The 13,131-nt window shown below is 37.6% G+C and overlaps 1 protein-coding gene across 1 annotated transcript; it reads right to left on the bottom strand.

The window, feature by feature from the left end:
* Nucleotides 1–817: 817 nt before the first annotated feature.
* Nucleotides 818–3,670, bottom strand: LOC308694663 (carbohydrate sulfotransferase 1; the record flags this gene model as incomplete). The annotated part of the gene is made up of 2 exons (XM_081372314.1): nucleotides 3,529–3,670; nucleotides 818–1,947 (listed from the first exon to the last, which is right to left on the bottom strand). Exons 1-2 carry the CDS (start codon nucleotides 3,665–3,667, stop codon nucleotides 818–820), a joined length of 1,269 nt encoding a protein of 422 aa, XP_081228440.1. The 5' UTR covers nucleotides 3,668–3,670.
* Between the last annotated feature and the right edge of the window lie 9,461 nt (nucleotides 3,671–13,131).

A 13,131-nucleotide genomic window follows, 5' to 3' on the forward strand; every position in this document is an offset into this window, starting at 1 on the left:
TTTGCTTTTAAAAAGAACATGGAAAATGAGTTTTCGATGGCGCTGAGTGGCATTTCAGTCATTTTAGATCTCTGCTTGACTGTTTATGGGGTTGTAAGGACATGTTCGCTGATCAACATTCATACTTAAGGCCATTTATGGGCTCGTCCAGATAAGACATGCTCTTGACTTCATTTGACCAGCTTTGGCATGTGTTGTCACTGGCAAGTCTGCTGTGCTTTTGTCGAAACTCTGTAGTGCTTCTTTGGTCACATCAATTCAATGCACATTTACAAGCTGAAAATTATAGACATAGATGCTCTTTTAGCATTATGCTATTCTAAAGTCCTGGCTCATGAATATTAATTACTTCATGTGACCAGGCACTTAAAGGGATAGCCCATCCAAAAATGAAAATTCTGTCATAATTTCTTCAAACCTGCATGACCCAAAACAAGATATAAAAAAAAAAAAAACACATCTGGAAAAGCACACACATAATATCTAATGTTCCAAAAAAGAAAGAAAGTCATAAATGTTTGGAAAAATATGAGGGTGAGAAAATGATTTTCATTTTTGGGCAAATTATACCTTTAAGGAAAGTTACAAAGCACTCATAAACCTAATTATTATTCATGAGCTAAATTTCCCCCAAAGTAGTATCCATAATGTTGCATGCATTTTCATGGATGGAAGCAATTAACACAATATTATGTAACCAACTATACTGGTTATATTAGCCCTGTTTGGTTCAACGTATACATTGAATGCAATATAAGTCGCTTTGGATAAAAGTGTCTTCCACATGAATCAGTAGTTCACATAAAAGTTAACTTCACTACGTCCTTGGCTCCATTAAACTTTTTGTAATATTCCTCAGTTCATCTACAGACTGGACAAGCTTATAGCCAAGTAGGGTAAGAGTTCTGTTACACAAAGATTGAACTGTCTTAACAATGTCAAAGTTCAGATGTACTCTCCAACTCTGAGCTGTGGCTTTAGAGTCTCTTGTGGTGGAGTACTTATAGTTCCAATCGGAAGAAGAAGGGACAGTGCCATTGGTGTTATGAGCAATCCATGTGAGAACTTTTTGATGCAAGTCCAGCCCCAGAAATCGATATATCTCCTTGACCTTTTCCTCAGGATTCAAGGCCAAGTCTTCATAACGCACCAATAGATACCTCCCTCTCAGCCATGTGGGGTTCTGCAAGCCGGTCTCCACAGAATACTCAATATCTCTGCACGTACTTGTTATCTGCGTCAGGTCCACGTACCGCGGTTGGCGGCCAGTGGCGTTCCAGATCTTCCAGGCCCTGAATTTGCCAACAAAAGCAGTCATGCGGGATGCAAGAATGGCTCGGGGGTCTCTCACCAAATGGACGATTCTCAAATCTAAACGGGGGTCTTCTGACAGCGTGCGAAGGTCGCCTACTTCTGGGATACGAACTGTTTTTATAACCACGTGGCTTCGTGCTTGGCAAGCCTGAGAGGCGAGAGTGAGGTTTAGCGCCTGGCACTTTTTCGGGCACCAGGATTCATCCGGTTGCCCTGCTAGAATCTCCTCGCCACCCTCCTGGCAGACAGGCGGCGTGCACAGGGCATGGCTGGAGCTGCGGCGGAAAAAGGTCCCAGTCATGTGATCCTGTGGTTCAGGGCGAATGTAGCTCTCCAAGAAGCTGAAGTCACAGTTGTAGAGATTGAGCAGGAGGTCTCGGTAGGCCCCCAGAAGAGCTCTGCCATCCAAAGCCCTTTGCAGGCGACTACTAGAATTGGTAAAGGCCTGTTGCACATGATAAAGAGGCTCAAAAACATAAAATATGCCAGGATGTTGATTGAAAAGCTGTCCGGTAAAGGAGGAGCCACTACGGGTTTGTGCAAACAGAAGGATGTGCTTCCGAGCGGTGGCAGTGCTACTGCTAGTCTCAGCAGGGACATGGATGTCATTGCAGAGAGATTTCCATCTCTGCTCTGGGGAAGAGAAGTAGAGAAAGTGAGATAATACAGCGCTCTGAAACCACAGAGGACATTATAGGGCCACAAAAGACCCAATTAGTTCAGCTTTATCTTTAATCAATCGGTTATTTGGGTAAGAAAAAAAATACCTGAAGCTTTAGTTTGGGGGGAAAAAAGTTTCATTATGACAAAAACTTTAATAAAGTGCAATTTTAAAAACATATCCTCACAGCAGAGAGAAAATGTGCAGCAATAATAGTTGTTTTGAAGACTTGGATTGCCTCCTTCTGCGATGGTAATCATTTTACCATTTTAGAGCATTATGCGAAAAAAAAACATAAAACTGAAATATGAACAATGACTGCATTTCTTCACATATGAAAAAAGATAATGTGACTTTTGCTCAAAATGAACAATTACTATATATAGCAGGAGGGTGAGAGAGACTGATAACGAGTGTAATTACGGCTGATGAGAGACTGATTGCGCATGGCACATTAGGTTGTGCGAGTCGACGCTTTCTGGAAGTGCAAACAGCTGGTCTGTGAGGACACATTACGTTAGATTAATGATGAGATAATTGTAGAATTAATTATTGATATTCCATCTCTCGCTCCTTACAGCGGATGCGATGGGAATTTCCAGGTTGCATTTCTAACAGTTCTCTGCTAATTTCTTTCCTTACAAACTCACTCATTACAGAAGTGATGACCTGAGAGAGATAAGCCTATAGAGAGAATGCCATTCGGAACCTTCAGCATAATCTTGTCAAACCAGCTAAAGCTACGTCTATAACCAAACATGAATTTTAATTGAATTTAAGTCTCTATGCAAACTATAATTTAATGGAGGGCTTAAACTGTGCTAAAAATGCATCCCGGCACTTGTACTTGAATGCAAATTAAATTGAGGACATATCGCAGATGGGTCATTGCCGTTATGCAGTTTTTGAGCTTTAAAAACTCCCTGTGTCAAAGTTTACGGGAGTATTCCTATAAATGGGTTTTCAGATATATGTTCTGGTCAAGCTCAGATACTTTATTTTTTCTTAATCCTAAGATTAATTACACAATGGCAAGAAAATTAACAGAATTAGCCATGTTTAGACATTTTAATCATACTATAATATCATGTAATTTTTTCTAACAACATTAGATGCTTTAAAGTGTGAAAAACCAACTTCTAACCAACTAGATAAACAACTAACCAAAAACAAATTGCTAAATTAACAGAATACATTATGCCTTATACTACTGTACTTGCTGAAAAGTAAAACTGAGGATATGTGGAAACTAAAAAATTAGATTAAAGAAACAAAATGAAGGTATTAAACATCTAGAATATTTCTTAAGGAACTGGCAGATATAAATAGTGGAAAACCTTGTTGATTTGTTAATAAAAATACATGTAAATAAAATCCATCAGTAGGGTATTGTAAACCTGATGCTATTTGAATAGAAACCACCCATTTCCATTTCCACTTCCAAATTTCATTTTCCATTCTGGGGGTGACAGTACTATTCCGGAGGAAAGCTCATACAATGTTAAATGTCACTGTGAAAATCTAATTCTTCATGTTACCAGACAGTGACTCACCTTTACCCTGTCGTCCTTGGCAGTGGGCGGAGTCTTGGCAAGGGCCACTGAAGGAGTCATGGAGGGAACGGATGGCAGTGTACTGCACCCCCAAGGATGTGCACACGAGCAGCAGTAGAGTCTTCCACGAGCACTCCATACTGCTCCGTTACCATCACATTCTTCACTCTGTGAGGAAAGCATGCACACTTACATTTACTTTTATTGTGCATGGCTTTTACTATAATAATAATATAGCATTCAGGAAGGATTACACTTTTCTTTGTTGGTCAGAGTTTTTTTCTCCTCAATTTTTAGACTTTAATGCAAGTGCATATCAAGAAGATTTGTTTAAAGTATGCATCAAATTGCAAATAGTGTGTCTGCTTTGCATTTGATAATCATCACACTGAGTGCTTGTGGAGTTCCATCACAAATAGGCAGATGTGAGATGCATTATCAATGTGGGAGCTAAAACCTAAACAAGGAGTTGTTTGGAACTGGGACTTTAATACATATTTTGAGTATACTCACAATCACAGAGTAGGCTACTTGGCCCTATTTCTGTACTATTTCCATATTTAAATAAGTGCAAAACCATAACCACATTAATAAAGGCTGCCATTTCTGTCACCTGGACTAGTGTGAAATAAGCTGCTTTTTAATACTTGACAGCAGAATGATTTTTGAGGATCATATGGGTCTAGCAAACAAATTACAAAGTTGAAACATCTGAGTAAGTAATAATAATTCAAATAGTTTGCCATATTTTGCCTATTATTCTATCATTGTGGTATAAGAGCATGTCAAAAAAAGAACATGTTGTTTTACATAAAATGAAAATAGAAAAAAAATAGAAAAAAAAACTACAATAGTATCTCAGTGATCTTAAAATTACACTGTTCCTGTCCAAGCAAGCAGTTCTTGGCCCAAATAAGCTGTGATGTGGACTAAACATTTGTCGTTTTGTCAAAGATCTGTCCATTAGCATGTGCTTCAAAACAATAATGTTAATTCTTCAATACCTCTGAATGCCTAAACTTTTAGAATTGCATCTCAGTGTTAGTCATAGATGACAACCCAAGCTAGTTGGTCTTTCTTCAGCTAAAAAATAACAACCGTTCCACTTTTAAATTGCCCAAAACCTGCTCCAAATCAATGCGTTTCTGCAGTTTCCAGTTCACACTGGTTGAGGTGTTGCTATTAGAAATGCAATATCTTCAACATATTCTGTGCCTCTCATCACAGTCTCATTTCTCTGCAAATGATGGAAAATACCATCTTAAATAATGCAGTGCCTATTTTAGCAGCGATGTATGTTGCCAAATGTTTCTCTTGAGCCAGCTGTTAAGAAACATTTCATCAATCAAAGGTGGCACAAAATTGGCAGTGATGGCCTCCAAGTACAATTTTCTCTGTTATTCCATGAATTTATATGGTCTGTGGTATCAGTGATTTTGTATGAAGAAAAGTAAGAAGCAGAAATCCCATTTCACACATTCTCTTCAGCAGCTAATATAAATTAACAGCCATGTCAGAAAAAAAATGTAGCATGGGAATTCTGGACGTTTTCAGAATTTCAAACACATTGTTAGGGCATACATTTACTGATATGACAATCAAGCACCCAACAAACTCCTTATCAATGAACGGCCATTTTGGTTGCCTCAGGTTCTTTGAACTTTGCATGAAAAAGCTCTTGCTGGCCTGCTAATTGAACATTCAATGAGGTGGTTTCCCTGAGATGGGCTAGTCACCACTGCAGCACTCTTAAAAATAAAGGTTTTAATTGGCATTTATGATTCCATGAAGAACCATTAACACCCATGAACGTTTCCATTCCACAAAAGTTATTTATAGAAGGGTTCTTTAGATTTTTAAAATGTTCTTCAAACTAATAAAAAATGTTTCTTTTAAGAACTGCTCACTGAAAGGTTCTTTGGGGAACAAAAATGGTTCTACTATGGCATTGCGGTAAAAAAAAATTCCTTTTGGAAACTTTATTTTTATTTTGAAGTGTATAATGACAGTTATATATAGGTATTGGCACAAGAGAGCTGTTTTACTAAAGCACCATCAAGAGACTGATTGTTTTGTTTCTGTGACGATCAGTGTATTGAATCCATTAATCTTACAGCTGCGTGACCTGCTGGTGACATTTTTGTGAACCTCTGGTTGGGTCAACTCTCATGTTTTCTGATAACTGCACTTTCTTTTATAAGAAAGAGGCCAAGAACACATTATGATGGCTCTTGAAATGATAATAAAAAAAGAATCAATCTAACATATACTTCAGCGTCTAGACTGCAGTAAAGACGGTCTTTCTCTCTTCAATCATATGAGATATTGAAAGCCTCATTGGCTTCACCTTTTATAGGAATTTCAGGCTTGTCTCTTATACAATAATTTCTCTTATGAATCTGCTTTTTCATCCCAACAAACTGATTACCATTTTGGGAATATAGGATGTAGGGGGAAAATTTATTTCCATCACTGTACACATATTGAGAGCTACGATTAGCTTTCTCTGCCATTTGACAAAATCGCTCCAGCCACATCGACCAACACAATCAAGCACGAGCACAATCATGCACTATCAGACATGAAAGTGCTACTGAAAGAAAATTGATATCTAATTCATCTGTCACATTTCTCCCCTGTAAATGTCTTTGGGTCTCTTGACCTTGCTGTGAATATACTGAAATAATCTGCTTTAAAAACTCAACAAAGATGACAGATGCTTTCACCTCACTAAATGAGTAGTTATAGAATTAATTAAATGTTTGAATACTTTGAATACTGAGTACAAAAATGAATCTCACAACTCATCTCAAAACTCACCACAATATAAACTTAAGTTTACTTCCTGCCAAAAAAAGAAATCAATGTTTTGCCAAGTTCTCAACCTACAGTATGATACGTCTACTGCACATTTTTGACCACACTGAATTGAATCACAGGAATGAAAAGACTTTTAACTTTTGTTTTTATGACGAGCAAATGGATTTATTCCCTTGCAAATTTACCATTAAGATGTTAATACAAGACTAGAGAGATATGGAGGATTCCAAAGAATGTTATTTATATGTGTCCAAACTCTTTATGTGTGTCTGTATGCCTACAGGCACAGTATTATTCAAGGTTAATGTATGTTTATGGTCAATATAGCTATAGGCAAAACACTAATGTGAGCGACAAATCAATAATATCCCAAAAAGCATAAATACAGTATCGATCAATAAATAACCATCAAAAAGTCTATAGTGCATTACTAGCATAAAATGGTTTGCCTTCAGCTGGTTTGCTGATTTAAGTCTCATAGCCTGACCAAGGTATTCATGGTCTCCAAGCCTATAACCTGCAGAAAAGTACCCAAAAATCCCTTTAAAACCAGCCAATAGACCATTATGACCAGGGTTGGAGACCATAATAAGACTGGCAGTGCAGTTTAGTCCGGTTTGCAATATTTTTATAGAAACAGCATGTTTGATATGGTATAATGCATAATCTTTTACTTATTTTTCTTTCTGTATAATCCTGTTAAGTGATTTAAAATGATTTCAATATTACACTTATAAAACGAATCATACTTAACTCTTTTAACAATGCTGCCACTTTAATTACACAAATAACTTATTAAATATTTTACAAGCATCGCACTGGTAGAGTATATAGCTACATGTCACTGATCAGAATCAGGACTGAGCTATTCGCAGTTTACATTTCTAGTTTAGTTATAAGACTGAACCCATAGCCACATCTGTCAAGAGCATCACTCACACACAGCCTCCGCTGACACAACTTCTTGCCCAAGCTCCGGGAGAGGATGTAGGCTATCAAGCATTTGCAAGAAGTTAGTATGATCAGTATTGCGGGTGTAATTTACACGGCAGACACACAACAAAAACCTAATGAACGAATTTAGATCGGAACGAACACTGACGATCCACGGATATCTTACCATTCACGACGCGCTGAAAGGTTCCACGCATGGACTCGATCCAGTAAAGTTGCTATTCAGATGGTCCTGCGGGTCTCGAGTCAGCCCACCTATATATCAACCAAATGATACGTGTGCTGAGCGTCTGTAAGTGACAGATGGATAATGTTGGCTTTCTGAAAACGCAGGGGGTGGGCAGCGCGCGTGGATAACCCGTGGGTTTTCTCTTCCTCTGTCATTGGTTTGTCTGCGTTCTGAAACGGGCTTCAGAGAAGACAAGATTCTGGTTGCTTGTAGGCTACCTGACGTAGGCTACTACAAACCAGTTGCTTTTTGACTTTCCTTTTTTGAACAGTTCATTGCTTGTAGCCTACATAGGCTAAGGGTTCACTCAAAAAATCAATTTCTGGTAGGCTATTTATTTACTCATCTTCATGTCGTTTCAAAATTTGATGATTTACTTTCATGTGGAACATTAATCATCCAATGTAGCCTATTGATCAATCTTTTTTTCATGCAGTGACAAAAAATGGTGATGAAATAGCCTATGCCAAGCAAAGGGATCCTAAGGCTATAGTCAGTAGATCAAGTTCTTCAAAAGTAATAGCTTTGTGTAAAGAGAGCGACATTATTCATTATTTTCCTTGTGCGTTACACACCAGAGAGCATCAAGATGCGAAAGTGGCGTCCACGTTTGCATGCACTTGTAGGCTACTTATGACCTTATGTAGACCTTTTGTCTTCCGGTCTGTATTTTCACAGCGATCTTGCGTATTTATGAATGAACGGCTCGTTTAAAAATCTTCCCGGTCGATTGACACTAGTTAAGACATCTGCTGTAAACAGTACTCATACTCATGATAACTTTCGTTAACTTTAGGCTACATTAAGTAAATCCACTTAAAAAACTAATTACTCATGGACAGCAATGCCATAGAAATATAGAGAGTGACCGCAAAGACAATAGTCTAAAGATGGCTATATGGCAAGCCATTTTAGCTTAAATTGTACTCAGCGTTACTCGTCGTAGGCCTAATTGCATTTTTACAAGTAAAAAATAAATTAGAGAGCTCTACAATTCAATTCTTACTAGTAACAATTCCAATTAGAGAGCTCTACAAATAAATTTTTACTAGTCATATGGCTCCATTGACTTCCATTCATTTTTAATTACGGAGCTCTACAATTGAATTGTTACTAGTAAAAATGCAATTGCAGAGCTCTTTAATTCAATTCTTACCAGTAACAATTTAAATAGAGAGCTCTCTAATCCAATTATTACTAGTAACAATTCCAGCTGGAGAGCTCTCTAATTCAGTTGTTACTAGTAAGAATGCAATTGCAGAGCTCTAATTCAATTACAGAGCTCTGCAATTATACATATCTTTAATTCGTTTTTTTACTAGTAAGAATTTAATTAGAGAGCTCTCTAATTGGAATATTACTAGTAACTGAATTGTAGAGCTCTCTAATTGGAATTGTTGCTAATAATAATTGAATTAGAGAGCTCTCTAATTAGAATCCTTACTAGTAACAATTTAATTGTAGAGCTCTGTATTAAAAATGAATGGAAGTCAATGGAGACATATGACTAGTAAAAATTCATTTGTAGAGATCTCTAATTGTAATTTTTACTAGTAATAATTGAATTAGAGAGCTCTCTAATTGTAATTGCTATTAGAAAGAAATGAATTGTAGAGCTCTCAAATTGAATTCTTAATAGTAAAAATGCAATTACGACGAGTTGTTATTCCCTTAACTAAGACGAGTTGATACATACCTCTCTCGTCTCAGTGCGTGCACTAAATCGCTCTGTCTTGCGCGAAACTTTTTTAGCACTTAGCTTAGCCCAGTTCATTCAATAGGTGCCAAGCAGAGAAGCAACAAAACACCTTGACGTTTTCCCTATTTAAATACAGTTACTCGAGTAGTGTAACTCGACCTAGGACGGTGACACAAAACAAAACGTTGCGCTTTTCTAAGCGTGTAAAATGGATAACTATATTGTATGGCGGAATACCATAGCAAGTGCTTGGAAGCACTTCGACTTCGGCGCAGTAATATCTTCACTCGTGAAAAATCCTCTCACCGGCCCCCGCTCCCTCTAGTGAGGGGGTGCTATATATATTATACATATAAATACTTTTAATAAATGAGCAAAAATTGGCCACTTAATATTTAATATTCAATTATTTTAATGATCACAATTAAAGTATTAATTTTATTAAATTGAACAAGCACAACATTCGGCATTCAATCAAATATTATTAAAGATTTATCATTAATAATGTTATTTCAACACAATATCTCGTTATTTCGACATCAAATGTGTGCCGAGTGTGCGTGCAATAAGCAAGATGTGCATTTGTAAATCCGGTGACACGCGTGCATTGATTTTTATTAATAAACTAGTGTTTTCTGTCAGTGTCTGCTGCAAAGATGAAGATGATCATGGTGTTCACTTTTCATAATCAACATAGATGGAAAAAATTACATTATAATATTTGAACAAATATGTAACTAAATGCTCTTATTTAATGGCTACAACAAATATAGTAGGCCTACATACTCTCTATTTGTACAAATTGCTGCACATTCAAGTTCAAGTTAATTCTCAAATTAATTTTCACATTATTGAAAACAATAAACATACCACTTAAAAATATATATACGGTTGTACTGCAGTTTTTTCTAAGTAGCGTTACAAGAAACACTCTTTCTGCGTAGATCGAGGTCCGTTTATGTTGGAAACAACTCCCATTCATAAAATCCTTCAGTTTTCGCGTGTTGTTTGTGCACCTGACAACGGTACACGTTGAGCCACAAGGAGCCATTGCTTATCTGTCAGCATTACTACTTGTCAGTAATCAGTTTCACCCGTTTGTACCGCGACGCGAGTATCCCTTGTGTGCAAGCTTCATTGAGCGTTACGCTAAACCGGAACTGAGATACCGGCAACAGGAAGTATCGAGTGTCATGGCGACGCCCATTAAGACTCGCAGGAAAGTTGTGGATAGTCTTAAAGCCACACCGCGGAACTTTTGCGGGCGCTAGGGGCACTAGACCTGGAACTTTCACGTCTAGCGCCCCTAGAGGCCACAAGCGCCGCAGCACTGTCGCAAAAGTCTAGAAGACAGTATATCAGAGCATAGACATGTATAGAAAGGCTATACATGTCTATGTATCAGAGCCTATGGTCACGTGACGGCCGTAAAGCGATACGTTCTCCAGGTCACATGACCTGTTCAACGACGGTCCGTCTCCTCCAAACTTACATAGGCGGTATTTCAAGAGGGCAGCCCCGCTCGGAGCATTAATAGTGTCAAACGCTGTATATTGGCCTGAGGAATCATTTAAAATAACTCGTATGCGTCAACTCTTTAGGTCACAAAGTCCACGGTGTGGCTTTAAACAGTTTGTAGCTCCGCCAATAAGCGACTTTTAGCGACTTTAGTTCCAGACTTTAGTTGGCAGGTGTATTCCTTGCACATGTGCTCTGTAAAATCTGTACGAACGCGGCTTGTGTCAACGCCGCGTGGGCTGCATCTGAAAACGCATAGGCTACTTCCCTATAGCTATAGTAGGCGAAAAACAGTATGTGGCAAAAGAAGTAGGCCTATATGTCCAAATTTACAGTACTCATAAAAGAGTAGGCAACAAGTACCCGGATGACGTAATTCTTCCGACTAGATTCTGAAGTGCGCATTAGGCCACGGGAGAGGATTTATGAATGGCAGTGAAATGGCTGCGTCCGAAATCGCATATTCTTGAGTAGCCTATTTGAATAAGCTAAGTAATTAGTAATTAGTGATGCTACTTCACAACCGCTAAAAAAAGTATGTTCTATTTAGTATGATCACAACCAACTAGCATCATAGTATGATATGATGCTAGTTGGTTGTGAAGTAAATACATATTCAAAATAAGAACCTACTCAAGAGAGCATAGAATATGCGATTTCGGACGCAGCCATGGCTACCAAAACCACGGACTTTGATAAAGACCCAGGTTGTACCTTAATTATTTAAACAGCGTGAGGAAAGCGGTGTCTGGGTTTACATGAGTTTCAAAACACTGCTTTCTGCAAAAAAAGAATGAGAAAAAAGTTTCGGCTCAATTGAATCTGTTCTCTAATCACTCATAAACAATCCAAGAGAGTCATGGTGGATTTTAGTAAATACTTAATCGTGTTCCTCAAACTTTCTCTACCATATGGCTTCAGAAGAATAGTGTGCATGAGTCATGCGGATTATACTTTTATGGTGACTGATTTTGCATATTTATGGAGACTTGATGCCTTCAGTCACTAGTCATTATTATTTTTCTGCAGAAGAAAGTCAAGTTTGGAAAAACATGAGAGTGAGTAAATGATTTTTAATTATTTGGTGAAAAAAAAATCCTTTAAAAGCGAGAAGTGTTTAGCAGCTTGCAACATTAGGTCAAGGGTCATAGGCTAATTGATTCCAAGGGAGCATATATATAGCCTATACCCTGAATATCTAATTTATTTTGCCATATGTTCTTAATTTTTTTATCTGATTTGTAATATAGCATGAGTTTGCAAGCAAATGAAAAACAGTCCAACTTCACCCAATGAATTTTTTTAACAATTAACTTAGACATACTTCGTGCAAAGCTCTGATTTTATTAAAAGCACAGACTGACCCAGATCTACTATAGCTTTTAAAGTATCATCAGTGATAGACTTTGCTGGAAAGCTGGGATACTACATTCTGATGGCCATTATAACAGCTCACTAAGGCACGTCTTTACTGATAGACCCCACCCCAGATACCAGGCTCAAAATCACCTCAGGGTAGTTCGCCACCAACACAGAGCATGAAAAGATTAGCACAGTCACACGCAAATAACCATGCAACAAGCTAGGTGCAATAATTACACACCCACAAAGCATAGGAAGAAAGACATGCAGCCCAAGGCAGAAAGAAAACTGAACCTGCAGGTTCACCAACACCCTGAGGCACACATGACCAAAACGTTACTTACCTTAGGCAGCTGGACACATAAAAACAGATGAGTAAAGCTAAAGAATGCTTTAAGAGATGGGAATCAACAAGATGAAAAGAAACTGGCTATTGTAAAAAAAACAACAACAAAAAACCTGTCAATTCAATGCACTAATTTAGTACAATTAATTATAACAAATAATGATTATATCCCCTATCCCGTGTGAATTTTATAATGATGAATTTTTCTATCCAAATTCAAGCTCGAAGTTTTAAGTTTTAAATTATTTTAATTTGTGGGTTTTCATCTGTACATTTTGTGATATGAAAACGTTTAATTAGCAAAGAGTGTAATTAATATATCACTTAGAATTTTGCGTTATTTAATAACCCTTCTCTGTTGATTTATGTTTTTAGGTTTGTCAACCTCATTCATCATTTGAACAGCCATTATCTCACCTACTCCCATCATCACATTCTTGTTAACATAAGTTTTAATTGATGGACATTCCCAATGATCCTCCCTCCTTAATTTCAGTCCCCTCAGAAAGCAAGAGGACTTCTGCCGCTAGTGTTTGTTTTGTCCTAGAACTCATAGTGTTTGTGTGTGCGTGCGTGTGTTTTTAGTACGGTTAGGCCGTTCCAGGGCTATTTTAGGGGCCATATCCTGTCTGCACAAATACTCTTGGTTGGTTGAGTTTATTAATGTGATTTTTT

This window comes from Scardinius erythrophthalmus (genome assembly GCF_964197995.2).
Source record: "Scardinius erythrophthalmus genome assembly, chromosome: 8".
Taxonomy (NCBI): Eukaryota; Metazoa; Chordata; class Actinopteri; order Cypriniformes; family Leuciscidae; genus Scardinius; species Scardinius erythrophthalmus.